The sequence below is a fragment of the Tachysurus fulvidraco genome, chromosome 17, assembly GCF_022655615.1.
Source record: "Tachysurus fulvidraco isolate hzauxx_2018 chromosome 17, HZAU_PFXX_2.0, whole genome shotgun sequence".
In the NCBI taxonomy this organism is placed as follows: domain Eukaryota; kingdom Metazoa; phylum Chordata; class Actinopteri; order Siluriformes; family Bagridae; genus Tachysurus; species Tachysurus fulvidraco.
This window is the reverse complement of record NC_062534.1, coordinates 20211489-20229710: the sequence shown is the minus strand read 5'-3', so window position 1 is coordinate 20229710 and position 18222 is coordinate 20211489. Positions and strand designations below refer to the sequence as shown.

At 39.7% G+C, this 18222-nt stretch overlaps 1 protein-coding gene across 2 annotated transcripts; it reads right to left on the bottom strand.

Annotated features, from left to right (window-relative positions):
- Positions 1-542: 542 nt before the first annotated feature.
- Positions 543-16931, bottom strand: efcab6 (EF-hand calcium binding domain 6). 2 transcript variants are annotated; one of them, XM_027135296.2, is made up of 31 exons: positions 16795-16931; positions 15793-15958; positions 15394-15614; positions 14446-14528; positions 14210-14297; positions 13977-14113; positions 13047-13165; positions 12752-12864; positions 12497-12645; positions 12321-12404; positions 12056-12176; positions 11487-11663; positions 11282-11374; positions 10910-11070; positions 10700-10819; positions 10419-10593; positions 10190-10304; positions 9994-10112; positions 9293-9522; positions 9112-9199; positions 8890-9008; positions 5017-5160; positions 4770-4925; positions 4433-4643; positions 4089-4283; positions 3600-3827; positions 3300-3488; positions 2931-3123; positions 2333-2514; positions 2085-2234; positions 543-1774 (listed from the first exon to the last, which is right to left on the bottom strand). In XM_027135296.2, the coding sequence occupies exons 2-31, from the start codon at positions 15935-15937 to the stop codon at positions 1652-1654; spliced, it is 4428 nt and encodes a 1475-aa protein (XP_026991097.2). In that variant the 5' UTR covers positions 15938-15958; positions 16795-16931; the 3' UTR covers positions 543-1651. The 2 variants fall into 2 exon arrangements, with proteins under 2 accessions (XP_026991097.2, XP_026991096.2); XM_027135295.2 differs by having other exon boundaries at positions 16790-16928.
- Between the last annotated feature and the right edge of the window lie 1291 nt (positions 16932-18222).

Here is an 18222-nt window from a genome sequence, read left to right as displayed (position 1 = left end):
TTCTTTAAAAAACTGTTTTCTGTAAATTATCACTAGTGAACTCAGTGACCCAGCATGTCTTTGTGTATCATTCTGTAGTCAGCCTGAGCAAAGCTATACACCGGACAGGGTTCATTCTACAGTAACTAACTATAAGTACTGGCAACACAGAAGAGATTTATTTAGTTAAATTAAAATCTTTTATTAAATGAAACCTAATGGCATCCGAACAAACATTTGACCCAAACTTTATTAATATCAATAAACCAATTTTAATGCTGTTTCATAGCAGTGATTTTGTTTTATTAAAAAAGCTAATAGAACATTCCAAGGATGGAAAAACATCATAAATCTATTATTTAACATACTGTATCGTATGCTTCATTATGTTTGGCCAGTCACATAGTGTACTTTCCTGGAAACCTAACAGGGGCAGTGGCTCAACTGGTTAAGGCTCTGGGTTGTTGATCAGAGGATCGAGGTTTACTGCTGGGCCCTGCCACTGCTGGGCCCTTGAGCAAGGCCCTCAACCCTCCCTGCTCCAGGGGCGCTGTATCATAGCTGCCCCTGCACTCTGACCCCAACCTCCTCAGTATGTGAAGAAAAGAATTCCACTGTGCTGTAATGTATATGTGGTGATAATAAAGGCTTCTAACTGACTTAGTTAGTTGGCAGCAAACTAGCTGGCTTAGTAAAAATGATAGCTAACATAATGCAATAACATATACTGACTTACAGTCATTACCTAGTTATGTACTTCAATACAAACACAAACATGAATATACTATTTTATATATATATACTATATATATCTTGGATATAGTCATGATACTTTTATAAGGACATGTCTTCCTTAGTTCTAAGGAAGGTAGCATATTAAAACATTCTGTAGATATTACTGTACTATTACTGCTGTATTGTGTATATACAAGCTATTTGTGTCGATCCATTAACTTTAATGACACATAAGAGGATCTGTAATCAACTCGAATGGGAGTTTGCCAGTTAAAGAGTTTTAACAAGGGTTTCGGATCAAACTTCTTTCCTGTCCATGCTACAATATTATCCAAGGTGCTTCTTTATGTTGTACTGGTCCTGATTCTGAAATGGCCATGATTCAAAAGGTCTGTGTAGGCAGGGGCAAGATCAAGTGCCAGTCTGTGAATAGAGGGCGTAGACTGGAAAAGTGAGTACTAAGAATCGCACACCTTAATGAGTGTTCTGTGTTTCAGTCAGAGGAAGCAATGATTAAGATGTGAGAAACGAGAGCGACAGGAGAGAGAGCTGAATATAGCAGAGCTGTGTGTGAGTTAAAATCACTGAAATGTAAATAAAATGTAGTGAAAATAAAGAATCTGTTTGAGTTGTCCCAAGCCTGCCTCCCATCTCCTCATTCACTTCAAATAATGTGAATAGTAAATTCTACTGTGTGTAGTGTAGGATTAGAACGAGTTGAGCATACTAGGCAGTCAGCATCAAAACATGCATGTAAATTATTTTTTTTAAAGAATTTTTATTTTTATTGTTGTTAAAGTAGAAAAGAAAGAAAAACATCAGTGATTTCTAGCCTATTAAGCCTATTGTCTACAACTGTGAATAAAAACTAAAAACCCATACACATTCTTGTCTACTGATTTGTCCACCCTGCACACTGACATACTATTTTATGCATTCAATTTTGTAGAATGCTAAGAAACTCAATGTATGGAATTTGTCCTGAAATGTTCTTATCAAAACAAGATGTAAGACGAAAGACGTCTTCCTCTGAGAGATCGATGTTGTACTGCCTCAAAACCTGTTGAGACGACAAACATTTAAATTAGTGCAGCTTATTAAGAAGGATTAAAAAGCTAAGATAAATGTATTTTGTGCATTTTTAATACACTATCTGGTCCGGTCCCCTTACCATCAAAATAAAAAATAATAAAAAGCATTTACTGCCATTTCCATGATGGCACTACTGTACACACAAAAAGGCACTTAAAAATAAAAGCATTATTGTGTGCTGTATATTACATAATAAACACTATCTTACATAATACACAGTGTGATGTAGTATGATAATACAGTAAGTATTTTAAGAGTTAATTAAAAGTATTAATTACTTTTCTGAAATCCTGAAGAGAAATCTTTCCTGTGCGTTTCTTGTCACAGGAGATAAACGCCTGCTTCATGGTCCTCCAGTAAAGCTGGACAGACGGACACAGCCTTAACAAGGTATCCATGCACTGCTTACTAAGTGGCTCTGAACTCATCTGGAGAATACATAAAAAGATATATTATAGATAAAACAGCCGATTCAGTGACTATAATATTGAGTTAAAATTCTCCGAAGCGAGTAACATGACCTTACAGTTGAAGGTATGCGCAGCTTGCGTCTACGGCTGAAAGTGGTGGTTTGAGGTTTGAGTGTGAGCACAAAGTGCTGCAGGAATTCTGGGTAGGAAAGACGCTCTTTGCTTCTGATGTTATACTTCTCAGACAGCTGCTCAAACTGAGCATGTGTTAGACTAATATGGAAATCCTGCAGTATGCCTGTGGACATTTACACAACGGTGAATATCTATAATTTTGTAGCCAGTATAAACAGACTCTGACTGTACAATGAAACTCCACATATTGAAGGTATCCTGAGATGCATCGTTCCCTCCAAATTAAAATACAAATAAAGGTTTTTGTTTTTTTAAAAATCCCCAAATTCTGGTAATTATTTTTAAAAAATGAGAATTTCTCTAGAAACAGAAGACAGTGACTAGGTAAATAGGTCATTAACAAACGCACACGACGGCAAACATGGTGCACGTTGTGAACAATAAAATCCCAAACACTTGGTCATTCTTAGATAACATTACAGTTACAAACCAGCGAGGTTGAAGGCCAGTGCAGTTAGCAGAAAGCCACCACATCTTTGTGAACGTTTTGAAATGAAATCGATGGCGTTTTAGTCATACCTAAAAAGGTTTCTACATCAATCTCCCCATTGCTCCCTGTGTCAGCCTCCCTGCACTTCCTCTGAACCTCACGCCAGCATGACCGGATCTGGGAGCGCAGTCTCCTCTCTACAGCTTCCGAGTTCAACAAAGTGCTCACTGTAGCTTGGCCACAGACTGCCGAAGAAGGCCTGAGTTGCACTGGGCTTAATGACTGGAAAGAAAATGTTTTAGTTCAATGTACCGTGCTAAAAATAGTGCTGTACACAGACCTGTTTAAAACAAAGTACTTGAGCCTCACGCATGTAAAAATCTAAAGAGTTTTTCTAGACAGTGAGCAGGAATATATTAAGGTAGGTGTGTACAAAGTGATATATACAGTAATAACACCTTGCTTATACAGGGTGCTGTTTTCGGGCACTGCGGGATAGCAACAGGTGAGCTCTCCGATGGATTGGGAGAAGGTGATCCTCTGGTACTTTCCTGATCTACCGGTTTTCTACTGAACTTTTTCAGGAACTTGTGATAATCCAGGTTTCCAAAGGTATTGGTTGGCAACATTTTCCACAAAGCTTCAAACTGTGGAGAAATGTCAGATTAACAGTTTACTTGTTTGAGAAAGTGAATGTAGAGCTATTTATTTTTGTAATATATTACATTTTATATGTAGATATAGTCATTCAGTCTCACTTGTTTATCTGTGAGCCTCATGAAGTGATGGTCACAGATGGTCCTGAAGTCCACTTTTGAAATCATATTTACACCAGCATAATCTAAATCCACCATCTCCTTGGTGATCGTATAAATGCGAGCAGAAACGACCTCCTGGATCCGTCCTAGTATATCACTGATTGGCAGAAGACTTGTCTGATTAGGGAAGCGTACCTTGTTGATTTTCTCCAGCCATTCCTCAGATGTCTGTAACAATTTAAATAAACACATCTTGATTTTAAGTGTCTATTGCATTGATTGTTTTATCTTCAGTGGATCTGATGCCTGTCTTAGGAACATAAGGTACAAGGCAATCCAGAGGAAACCCATACAGATGTGGAGAACAAGAGTAAGAGATGTATAAGTAACCCATGCACAGGACTGAACATGCACCACCATGTCAATTTAACTCTATTAAATCAATCCCCGATGCATTTGTGCCATTACATTTTTCTACATCTTTTTTACCTCTTGATTGTGAAGATTGAAGATGTGCAGAAACTGCTTCCAGTCTACCTTGCTTTTTTCTTCTCTGATTGACAGCTTAGCTAGAAGGTGTCTGTATTGTACGTCGGACAGCTTGATGCAAAAATGGTCCAGCACTCGCCGAAACTCTACCTGAGCAATCTTGCCATTTCTAGTCTTATCAAATGCAGTGAATGCCTGGGATTATGAAAGCACCAGAAAAGTGATTATTTAAATGCTGTTTGGGTTGTCATTAGCAATCTCATGGTTACTCTAATTGAGCAAAAAGTTGACCAGTACTGTACAATGCCATACAGTCCAAGATAAGTTCAATCAGTAGAACCTACCTTGGATAGAGTATCCATGGAGTTTGTGACGAGTTCTCTGACCTTCTGTAAGGCTCTGTCAGGGCTGAGAATTTTTACTCTATCTTCTGTTACAGAAGATATCATAGATGGACTGACTGAAGATGCCATACCAGACTTGCAACTGACTCTTGGCCCAGCAATACGGTCCAGAAAATCATAGTATGACAGCTTACAGACATCAAGTCCTAGACTGCAGTAAAAGAAATGTAAAGATAAGAATCATATCTTCTCAAGAATATCCTTAGAACATCTATGTCTGATACACAACTAGTCTAAAATGTTATATCAATGTGTTTGTTGTGAGATTTTGCGGTACTTGTTGATTAGACCCAATAATTGATGGTCATCTATCTCGAACCCATGTGTCTGTAACAGAACCAACAGGTCCATTACGGACACATGACCATCTCCCCTCTTATCCAATTCCACCAGACTTTGGCGCACATCCTCAAACCTGAGCAATAAACACTCCCTATATAAAATATAAATTGGTATTTTAGTCTCTGGCAGTAATGATGAAATTTATAGAAATGCCATTAAGTACTCCTAGAATGGTTGCTCACTTCAGATTGTTCAGTTCTGTCTCAGTTAGAAGGTTCTGTGAGATGGTCTTTGACACTGGAGACTGTGTAGACTCATGTGGTGTGATATTCAGCTTGTTCAGGAACTCTGTCTGAGTGACATATCCTTTCCCATCATCATCGTACCTAGATGTAAAATACCTGACATTAGTTTCTTTGTCCTAAAGCTATATTTATATTACAGTGCTGTTCTGTTCTCAATTCTGATTGGTCAGAAATATCCATCCATCCATCCATCCATCCATCCATTTTCTACCGCTTATCCGGGGCCGGGTCGCAGGGGCAGCAGTCTAAGCAGGGATGCCCAGACTTCCCTCTCCCCAGACACTTCCTCCAGCTCTTCCGGGGGAATACCGAGGCGTTCCCAGGCCAGCCGAGAGACATAGTCCCTCCAGCGTGTCCTAGGTCTTCCCCGTGGCCTCCTCCCGGTTGGACATGCCCGGAACACCTCCCCAGGGAGGCGTCCAGGAGGCATCCGAAACAGATGCCCGAGCCACCTCAGCTGACCCCTCTCAATGTGGAGGAGCAGCGGCTCTACTCTGAGCTCCTCCCGAGTGACTGAGCTCCTCACCCTATCTCTAAGGGTGCACCCAGCCACCCTGCGGAGGAAACTCATTTTGGCCGCCTGTACTCATTTCGGCCGCCTTGTCCTTTCGGTCATGACCCAAAGCTCATGACCATAGGTGAGGGTAGGAACGTAGATCGACTGGTAAATAGAGAGCTTCGCCTTGCGGCTCAGCTCTTTCTTCACCACAACAGATTGGTATATCGACCGCATCACTGCAGAAGATACACCGATCCGCCTGTTGATCTCCCGCTCCATCCTTCCCTCACTCGTGAACAGGACCCCAAGATACTTAAACTCCTCCACTTGAGGCAGGAACTCTCCACCAACCTGAAGAGGGCAAGCCACCCTTTTCCGGCTGAGAACCATGGCCTCGGACTTGGAGGTGCTGATTCTCATCCCCGCCGCTTCACACTCGGCTGCAAACCGTCCCAGTGCATGCTGAAGGTCCTGATTTCAAGAAGCCAACAGGACAACATCATCTGCAAAAAGCAGAGATGAAATCCTGTGGTCCCCAAACCTGACTCCCTCCGGCCCCCGACTGCGCCTAGAAATCCTGTCCATATAAATAATGAACAGGACCGGTGACAAAGTCCAACATGCACCGGGAACAAGTCTGACTTACTGCCGGCAATGCGAACCAAACTCCTGCTCCGGTCATATAGGGACCGGACAGCCCTTAACAGAGGGCCCCGGACCCCATACTCCCAGAGCACCCCCCACAGGTCATCACGAGGGACACAGTCAAATGCCTTCTCCAGATCCACAAAACACATGTGGACTGGTTGGGCAAACTCCCATGAACCCTCCAGCAACCTGGTGAAGGTATAGAGATGGTCCAGTGTTCCACGACCAGGACAAAACCCGCATTGTTCCTCCTGAATCCAAGGTTCGACTATCGGCCGAATTCTCCTCTCCAGTACCCTGGCATAGACTTTTCCGGGGAGGCTGAGGAGTGTGATCCCCCTATAGTTGGAACACACCCTCCGGTCCCCTTTCTTAAACAGAGGGACCACCACCCCAATCTGCCAGTCCAGAGGCACTGTCCCCAACCGCCACACGATGTTGCAGAGGCGTGTCAGCCAAGACAGCCCCACAACATCCAGAGACTTAAGGTACTCAGGGCGGATCTCATCCACCCCCGGTGCCTTGCCACTGAGGAGCTTCTCAACTACCTCAGTGACCTCAGCTTGGGGGATCGACGAGTCCACAACTGAGCCCTCCGCCTCTGCTTCCTCAATGGAAGACATGTTGGTGGGGTTGAGGAGATCCTCGAAGTACTCCTTCCACCGTCCGAGGATGTCACCAGTCAAAGTCAGCAGATTCCCACTCCCACTGTAAACAGTGTGAGCAGGGCACTGCTTCCCCCTCCTGAGACGCCGGACGGTTTGCCAGAATTTCTTCGAGGCCAACCGATAGTCCTTCTCCATGGCCTCACCGAACTCCTCCCAGACCCGAGTTTTTGCCTCTGCAACCACCCGGGCTGAAGCTCACTTGGCCCTCCGGTAACTATCAGCTGCCTCCGGAGTCCCCCGAGCCAACCAGGCTCGATAGGACTCCTTCTTCAGCTTGACGGCATCCCTTACTTCCGGGGTCCACCACCGGGTTCGGGGATTGCCGCCACGACAGGCACCGGAGACCTTACGGCCACAGCTCCGTGCGGCTGCATCGACAATGGAGGTGGAGAACATGGTCCACTCGGACTCAATGTCTCCAACCTCCCTCGGGATCTGGTTGAAGCTCTGCCGGAGGTGAGAGTTGAAGATCTCTCTGACAGGAGACTCTGACAAACGTTCCCAGCGGACCCTCACAGTACGTTTGGGTCTGCCAAGTCTGTCCAACTTCCTCCCCTGCCATCGGACCCAACTCACCACCAGGTGGTTATCAGTTGACAGCTCCGCCCCTCTCTTTACCCGAGTGTCCAAGACATACGGCCGGAGGTCAGATGAAACAACCACAAAGTCGATCATCGACTTCCGACCTAGGGTGTCCTGGTGCCATGTGTACTGATGGACACCCTTATGCTTGAACATGGTGTTTGTTATGGACAAACTGTGACTAGCACAGAAGCACTAGCACTTTCTAGCACCCCTCCCAGAGACGGCAAGAAGGTCGGGTACTCTACACTGCCATTTGGCCCATAAGCACAAATAACAGTGAGAGACCTCTCCCCGACCCGAAGGCGCAGGGAAACGACCCTCTCGTTCACTGGCGTGAACTCCAACACATGGCTGCTGAGCTGGGGGGCTATGAGCAAGCCCACACCAGCCCGCCGCCTCTCACCTCGGGCAACTCCAGAGTAGTAGAGAGTCCAGCCTCTCTCGAGGAGTTGGGTTCCAGAGCCCAAGCTGTGCGTGGAGGTGAGCCCAACTATCTCTAGTCGGTATCTATCAACCTCCCGCACCAGCTCAGGCTCCCTCCCCCCCAGCGAGGTGACATTCCATGTCCCTAGAGTCAGATTCCGTGTCCGGAGATTGGGTCGCCGAGGCTCCCGCCTTCGACTACCACCCAATCCACATTGCACCAGCCCCTTACGGTTTCTCCTGCAGGTGGTGGGCCCACAGGAGATCGGCCCCACGTCGCTCCTTCGGGCTGAGCCCGGCCGGGCCCCGTGGGGTAAGACCCGGCCACCAGGCGCTCGCATGCGAGCCCCAACCCCGGGCCTGGCTCCAGGGTGGGGCCCCGGTTGCGCCATACCGGGCGACGTCACGGACCTTGTTTTAATTTTCTTCATAAGGGTTTTTGAACCGTTCTTTGTCTGGCCTGTCACCTAGGACCTGTTTGCTTGGGAGACCCTACCAGGGGCAGAAAGCCCCAGACAACATAGCTCCTAGGATCATTCAGGCACGCAAACCCCTCCACCACAATAAGGTGGCGGTTCAAGGAAGGGTGGTCAGAAATAATTGATTAATATTCTATATTCTATTAGTCAGAAATAATTGATTAATATTCTATCATATCATTCTATCTTATCCTAACATTTTATTATTATATATATTTATTATACTTGCTAATATAGTTTTGTGTAAGATGTTTATTTAGCATTTTGTAAAGAGCTTCCTTTACAAGTGTCTTCAGTTTGGATAGCTATTAAGTTCATTAACTTCAAGAAAAGAAAGAAAATGTGATGAGGTTGTGACTGTTTATAGCTGTATATACCTATAATAATCCCAACTGATAGCAATCCCAACTTCAGGGTATCAGACCACACCAGCGCCGATTATTCGCCAACAACAGCACACATCATTGTGTATGTATTTACATATTAATAAACCAACATTATTCCTTACCTTTCCCATATTTTCTCAAATTCTCTTGGAGAAATGGGCAAGTAGTACTTGTAAAGTATTTGCCTCAGCTTATTTTTGGTGATCTTGCTTTCATTATCCTCACCATACTGGTTAATTGCCTGTCAACACATATACATTTGTGAAACAATTAAAATATATATATATTATATATTCATTTTAAAAACATCTGTTAATCTCTGATTTTTTTTTTACATCATTCACCTTTGATAGCTCAGACCCTCTTGTGTGTGCAGTGGCCACTAGATAGGCATGAACCTGTTCACAAGCTCGATCAAGTAACTGATCAGCTCTGGATACATAAAAGATACACAAAAAATGGCATTGGCATTAGATTACACAGAAATGCAGTTATTTCAGAATGTGTAATGTTTGAAATGCTCACGTCATACTAGTGATGAGATTAGCTCCAGTCTTCCTGTCAGACCGAATCCTGTTGTAGAACTCAACGTAGTTAATAGTAGAGCCAGGCTTAAAGCCCAGTAGCTCGAGCAATCTCTGGTACTCCTTTTCTTTAGTCACTAATCTCAGGCTGTCAAACAGCACTCTAAAGTCATTGTAGTTCACCAGCCCATCTCTGTTTCTGTCCATCAGTCGGAACGCTGTTAAAACATCCTAACAGAAGATAACATTACATTCATTCATTCATTCATTCATTTTCTATCTCAGGCGTCACTGGGCATCGAGGCAGGATACACCCTGGACGGAGTGCCAACCCATCGCAGGGCACACACATTCTCATTCACTCACACACTCCGGACAATTTTCCAGAGATGCTAATCAACCTACCATGCATGTCTTTGGACCGGGGGAGGAAACCGAAGTACCCGGAGGAAACCCCCGAGGCACGGGGAGAACATGCAAACTCCACACACACAAGGCGGAGGCGGGAATTGAACCACCAACCCTGGAGGTGTGAGGTGAACGTGCTAACCACTAAGCCACCGTGCCCCCCAGATAACATTACAGTTATTTCAAATTTTCAAGTGATTAATGTGTGAATTGCATTAAATAAAGTAAGTCATCTCTGAGTAAGAGGCAGATTAAAACCATACAAACAGAAGTAATTTGTTGGTAGTGCGTTACCTTGTGATGTTCTTTGATTCGTTCCTCAAGCTGATTTAGACAGTCTTCCGCAGACATAAAGCTTCCGGCTTTAATATTATTTGAGATTGTTTCCTCGTTGTTATCTTTTGCTAAAGCACCTGTGTGGAAAAAGGTAAAACTATTTTTTCTCTTCCTGGTCAGAATGTTTTAATACAGCTTGAGTTATAACTCATACCTTCATATTTGTCTATAAAGTCTGAAAAGGAGATCGGTCCATTAAGGAAGCCAAGAGACTGGATGAGAGTCTGAAATTGTGGTGCTTGCAGAGAAATCCTGCAATCATCCAGAATCTAAGATAAAGATGATTATAAAATATCAAAGTGTTATTTCCTTTGCACAATTATCACAAGGGTTTGAGATACAATTTGAAAGAGATGACTATAAAAAATGGTCAATTTTCATACCCTCTGGAAGTCTCTCAGGTCAAGTACTAATGCAGAGCTTCTACTGGTATCCATCAGGCACTGGTGAAGTGTGAGTCCACGCATCTGCAACCTGTCTCTGAGCTTCTTCAGAACAACGTCCACCACAGCTTGCTTTTTAACACTCTCCTCATCAGCTTGATTAGCGCTCTCATTTCTGTAACCATGAATTACATGAGCATAAATGCTACTACGTTAATCCATCGAGTACTGGAAGACTCTAAAAGAGATACGTTTCCTCCTAAATTCGTCTTAAAACCAACCTCTCAATCAAGTTAAGACCCTTTACACTCTTTGTCTTGCTGTTTCTTATGGACATGCCAAGGCTCATTAATAACAGCTTATAATTCACTGTTCCGGACTCCATAAAAGGTTCACAGAGCCTAGAGAAGGAAAGCAATGAGAAACGTGGCCATGGTAATCATCCATGCTGATATAGTGTTGGCACCAGTGTAATGTAAAGACTTTCTCACTTGTTAAAGTGACTGTCAGACAGTGGTACTCCATACTGCTGCAGGAGCTTCCTCAGCTCTTCAGGAGGAACAGTGCAGCTCTGAGTCAGGTCTGTCTTGCTCAGAGATGACATCAGTGAAGCATAATGCTCAGACAACTGCTCCTTAAGAACTCCTTCCACCTACAAATCACATGAAATTTCATTCATGCATTTTCTTGAAAAATAATATAGACATTTAAAAACACTGCCTAATAAATCTAATGTTATAGTTAAATGTTCACAGACAGGATTTTTGTTATTGTTACCACCCAAAGTTATTGTTTTCCCAGAACAACACATTCTGATAAAGTGTTAGTTGTTTTAAGTGATTTATAACAGAAATTATACTTACTATAGGCCAAGCTGCTGTGGCTGAAGGAGATTGAGCGGTACGCTGGGTTGGAGCCTCTGGCTTCTCTGTAGACTTGCTGATCTGTTCCTGAACCTGTTGAAGACACAGACCAGATCTACAGTGCTCATTCGTGGTCAAACATGCATGTTAACAAAACTGGCAGAATAACTAGCATAAAAAAGCAAAGAATGTTTTCATACAGTACCACTTCTGCTGGCCTTTCCTTCTGAAAAAAGTCCAGGACGTGTTGATAGCTAATGGAGCCTGAGTGTGGCACATGGAGGAGATCTGTCAGTCCTCTAAACTGCTCATCTGTTAGCGTGAAGGTCAGGCTCTCCAGTAGCCTCCGCAGATCAAACTGACTGACCAGCCCGGTTCTGTTCTGGAGGAAAAAACATAGTAGGAGTGAAACTGACCTAGACTGAAGAATGAAATAAACTAAAGTGAAAAAGAAAGAAAGAAAGAAAGAAAGAAAGAAAGAAAGAAAGAAAGAAAGAAAGAAAGAAAGAAAGAAAGAAAGAAAGAAAGACCCACTGGAGAGAGTAGGAGCTGAAATCAGTGGCTATGGATGAAGAGGTCAGGAAAAAAGCAGAGGAAAAATTAACAAACACACAAACCAGCCAACAAGCAAACAAACCTTTTTAATTAACAAAAACGAATGTCAGTTTTTATTAACAGCCGGAAAGAATTTTAGTGAGCTTTATCATATAGTTCGTCTAGTGTCCTGCTCAGCAGAAATTTAAAAGATTTCACTACAATTAAATGTTAACAAACCTCATCAAACTCCAGAAAGGCTCTCTGCAGATGAGAAAACATCTCAAGTATCTGTTCTCTTAACTTTGGCAAAACTTCTTCAATACTGGATATCTTAGAGGCAGCAGGACCTGCATCTTTCCTAATAAAGTATATAAAAAAACATGTTACTTTAACAAAAATTGTTTTAGCTTGACTATTTAACTCAATAATTTACATTTCTGAGTAATTCAGCATGAATTATGTTTAAAGTCTAACTTTCAGAAGCAGAAATGTTATGACTCACACAGCAGGTAACATCTGTAACTCTTCCCTGAACAGAGCAATAAACTTTCTCCACTGTAAAGGCTCTTCGGTGTTCACTCCAAATCTACGGTTGAACAAAACGGTATGTATTTGAAGCACAATTTGAAGACGATGCAGAATAAATTGATATTACACAAATACAAATCAATCTCATACCTTTTTAGGAGGCCTAAAAATGAGCTGTGATTGATTGGAAAAAGGAGACTGCTCAAGACAGACTTCAGGTCATCATATGAGACAATACCACTCTCTGTGATATCCAATGCTTGAAGTGTTTTCTCCACTATAGGATAATTTACAGTCATCTGTAGCACAAAATATACAGTGTATATTCTGATTCAAAGTCATTTTGTTGTTAAGAGATTTTATTTTATATTATTCTGAGTAAACGTTAACATGTCAGGTTCTCACTTTCTTCATAAACATGGTGTGGATTTCATCTAAACTGTACTGGATCACAGGCGAAGTCTCCCAAGCTGATGTCCTGCTCTTGGGTCTTGCTTTAGCTGCATCCCAGTTCAAAGCTTAAAGTGTTTTTTAAATAGCAATACATTTTAATTCTCATGGCGTAACATAAAGTGCAACAGTATTTACGAGAGCAAAGAAAAATGTGAAATCATATTGAATCTAATCTGCGTATAAAATCATATATAATCAACAGTAGCTTTAGAAGCCTTTACATACAAGTCATTATATTAAACATTACCAAGTTTTGTAGAGTCTGGGGCAATTTTTTGATAGTTCTCACAATCAACACCAAGCCTCTGAAGAAACTCTTTATAGGATATCGTCTGTGAGTTATTCGGGCTGTAATGCACCCATAGCCTGTAATCATAAAATATATTTGATCACAACTCCATATATTTTGAAGCTCAATTCTGATTGGTCAAAAATTCATGATTAACTTTTATAACAGCAACTCTAACAGTTTTCTAGATTTATATTCATGCACTTATTCAAATACATCTAGGTTTATGTAACAACATTTGAAAGAAATTGTTGATATGGTGAAAATTTGTTTAATTAAGTTTTATTCGGTAATAAGTTTCCAGTGTGAGCGCTTTGTTACTGACAGTTGTATTGCAAAATGAGGGAATTATAGCTGCTAGAATTTTTGTTGACATTCCACACCAAATTATGGGGTCTGAGAATTTTGGACATTGAAAACCAATATCTTGTTCCATTTAAAATAGTAAATAAACAAAAAGGGTTTAGTATTTTGAAATATTTGAAACAAGGAAACTAAACATTCAGTATCACTATTTCTATTACATCCCTATTTAAATGTAAAAAAAATTATATATTGAACACGTTAACTACTTCATACAAAAGATTAAATTTTTCTCATGTCTAATCTCTTCTACTGAAGCATGTGTTCATATGACATTGATGGTTTTGATTTAAAAAGGATAATAATATAATGTTTTTTAATGAAAATTCTTGTTAAATTTGATAAGAGTGCATCTCTCGGACCCCACTGTACCTAGAAATACAAAAACAATGACATATTATTCTTCAAAAGATTTCCGAGCACTGTTATAGGAAACGTCACACCATTTCTTCCACACTACACACTACTACATTGACAAAGCTTCTTAAATCATTCTATTGGAGTAACGAACATCTAGATGAGCACCTGCGAAACTCCTGGTGGCTCAGAAGAAAGCAGTAACTCTCCAGAACTCTCCGCAGTTCATGCTGCTGGATTTGTCCATCACGGTTATAATCAAACAGGCGAAAAGCCCTTGTAATGTTTTTCAAATTGCCTCCAATCTTTTTGAAAGCAAAATTAGAAAAACAATTCAATTATGCGTGTTAAAAATATGCAATACCGAATGCAAGGAGACAAACCAAAAAAAAAACACACACCTTGTCCTTCAGGCAGCACTGCAGCTCTCCGAGCGGCCTACCGTGCTGACTTCTGCTCCCAGATGTAGTTCTGTAGCATGACATGCTCCTGTGTAGCAGAAGAGATCTTAATGAACAATAATATATATATATATATATATATATATATATATATATATATATATATATATATATATATATATATATATATACATACATAAAAATATGCTGAAAATCCTCTTCTAATTACACGTTACCTAATTGGTGGTGATGATGAGACCTTGCAGTATTGTTTTAGGAATTCCATATAGGGTATAGTTCCATTCTGTCGCTTGGGGACCTAAAATAAAATGCAATGTTAAATTATTTTTACATTTGTTTTTAAATAATAAAAAACCATCATGTTTTGTGCTTATATGAAAAATGTATGCCTGGTTATATGTAATCATAAAAATACTTTGCAATAACCAGGCTAATTACCAATCCTACTTTACTAACAAGATGAGTTCATTATCATCAGCAATAAAATACAGTGATGAGGTTGTTTTTTTTTGCCTTCTTGGAACTTGACTTGACTGAATGCATGCACAGTTAAAGTGGGATATCACATAAGGTACCAGTGTATGTTACAAAAATACACTATGTGGCCAAAAGTATGTGGAATGCTGAACATCCCATCCTAAATCCATGACTATTAATATTGTGATGTTCCCTCTTTGCTGCTATAGCACCGTCCACTCTACTAGGAAGGCTTTCCATAAGTTTTTAAAATTCAGCCACAAGAGGTCAGGCACTGATCTTGTGTGATGACGTCTAGGCTGCTGTCAGTGTTCCAGTTCATCCAAAAGGTGTTCAATGGGTTTGAGGTCAGAACTCCAGCCTTGGTAAGCTTACTTTGTGCACAGAGGCATTACCATGCTGGAACAGGCTTAAGCATGTTAGCTTCGGGTAAAGGGAAATTGTAATGCTACAGAAACAAACACATCCTATAAAAATGTATGCTTAGAACTTGTACAATTTCAGGAAAGCCCACATACGGTATAGGTGTGATGGCCATGTGTCTACATAATTTTGGACATACTGTACTGAATAGTGTACATTTATTTAGTACATTTTTAATCAGGCATGTACATGTTCCATATCAGATAAAGGTTTTAATTTTAATAGTGTATTTCTAGAAATAAACAAAGTAAAAACTTTCTCACCTTTGCAAACAGGCCATCGAACTGAGACTGAGTGAGCGGCACAAGAAAGCCCTCAACAACTCGGCGAAACTCCCCTTTAGTGACAGTGGCATTGCCCTCCACATCAAAAGCATGGAAAGCTGCCTTCAAGTCATATTTTCTGTCTTTCACTTTCTGTATGAGCATCCTCTCAATGTCCACTAAAGACAGACTCTCATCAGCGACCGACTGCACAGAGGAGGCTAGGCAGAAGGATAAACAGTTGCTACATTTTGAAGGCATTTATTTTCCTTTATTTTAAATAATTTGACTTGGGAATAAATTTATTCAACTAAATCTTACTGAATCAGGTCAGAATTGAAAAAGAAAAATGAATGAAAGAAGAATGTTTAGGCTCATAATCTGTTCATGGATTAGTACCAGAATCACACTTGAGGTTATTTCTCCTCTCAGTGTCTTGGTTAGATGTACGAGACACACTCCTGCTCCTGGGGACGATGGTGATTCCCCGTGACACAGGCCTCAGGTCCTCCAAACCTGGGCTAGAGGGTGCAGCTGAGGTCATTACCGCTTGGAGTCCCGGTGCCTAAGAGTTGAAATATAGCCATGTATTTAAGTCTGTTTATCAAGTTGAATTCAGTATAAATGTTGTGCTAGTATCTAGTGTTTTTACCTTTTTATATATTTAATAAAGAAGTATGTTTATGTTGGTATAACCGAAAATGAAAGACTAGCCAGAAACAAAATCGAACAAAAAAGAAAGAAGAAACACTTTTTGTTCAAATAGAAATAATGCTATTGTAAAGCATCCCAGACATTTGTCAGGCTGTTTAGATATACTGTATATTTCTCTCACAAAAAAATGCTAGTAAAAATATTAGCAATATTTCTTATAGGCAAAAAAAAAAAAATAATAATAATAATAAATCGATTGTGATATCCATAGCTTTAATATGTATATATTTATCTGTGAATTTCTTCCTTTAGGAGTGCATTGTGTAAATGTATTGTACCAGAGGAGAATCACAAGATTTATTTTGTGTCATTTTATTGATAAAACTGACAAACAGGCAACGGTGAATACATAAAGAATCTGGTCAGGTATTTAATTAAATGACACTAAACTCCAAAATATATGAATTTCTGTAGTAGTAACAGTTAAAATAGTAATTTTATTGGATTTCCCCTAATATAATCTCATCAAATATTTATAGTTAAAGGAAATTCTTTACATTAGGTTTATGAAAGTTTATTCATAACTTTATTCATATTCTTGTGTTTTTGTTAAGTACAGAATCCTTCATACAGTAAACACTTACAATGTCTCAAGTACAGGAAATATAGGTTTTCTATAACAAATGATTCTTTAACCAAAGTGAATTTGAAAGTATCGTCCTAAAAAGAAAAGCTCACTTAACTCACAACGTTGCTGAATTTCTCTCCTCACGTCTTATTTTGTGTTAATTAGATCAATTTTACAGCTCCAGCTCTGTGTGTTAATCCGCATAGCGACACTGTTATACAAACCAACCAAGGACGCGTCGTGTTGCCATGAAGAAGTGCTGTCACTCAACGCTTTGATCCCGCCCACTGCTGTCTTTTTTGTTTTGTTTTTTACTGCTGTGTTTTTTTATTATTATTTATTTATTATTAATGATTTAATGAACCTTTATGTGAAATACCTCTTTGATTTCTATGATATCTTTTTTTTCTTAATCTTTATGGTGCGTTCTTTCACATGTAGAAATAAAAGTTAACACTTTATTTTTTTCTCCCTTTCCTTTTTTTTTTTAATATATAAGATATTATACAGAGTAATAATATAATGTATAGAGAATAGGGTTGGCTGTCAGTGCAATTATATCTGAAAATGTTAAGCCCTCTGTCTGCAAAGGATTTGTTTTTTTCAGTAAAACTTTTGGAGGTTGCTGTTTTTCCTATTAATGAAAGTCAAAGCTGTTTTAAGAAAACAAACTTTTAATGGTTTACTATTAATACTACTAATACTAATGTTCAATAGTATGTAAGTGGTTTAATTTTAAATGTACAAATGATTAATGGACGATGAAGATGATAATGAAGATTATGGACGTTTTAAATTAGTTGGTGGCCATCAGTAATATCAACCAGGTTGGAAATACTGAGTGTATGTCTGTTTCATATAATTTAATTAGATAAATGAGTATTGTCTCATGATCTGTACATTTAAATAATAAATATATAAAAAATAAAATATAATAAAAGTAATAAAGACATTTAAGTAATCTGTACAAAGTAGTAGCTTTGTGAAATTTCTTCTTACATTTAGCTTTCAAAAAAGAAATATTATTATTTATTTATTTATTATAAAATAAATAATTATAAAAAATATGAAAATTATATATATATATATATATATATATATATATATACACATACATACGTATATATATATACGTATATATACGTATGTATGTGTATATATATATATATATATATATATATATATATATATATATATATATATATATATATATATATATATATATTTATTATTTATTTTTTCTTTTTCTCCAAAAAATGTTTTGGAAATGTTTTTACATCATTTGATTTTTTTAGGCTTAGTAAAATGTTTTTTTTTGTAGTAATGAAGAGTGGTTAGTTGAACAAGACGTCGTTTTCCTAACACGTGCTAGTGCATTTCTCTGGAGTCTTGTGCTAGTGCATAGTGCATTTCTCTGGAGTCTCGTGCTAGTGCATTTCTCTGGAGTCTCGTGCTAGTGCACTTCTCTGGTGTCTCGTGCTAGTGCACTTCTCTGGAGTCTTGGGAGGTAATGGTGCGTCAGCCTCGCTTCATGACGTCACCCGGCT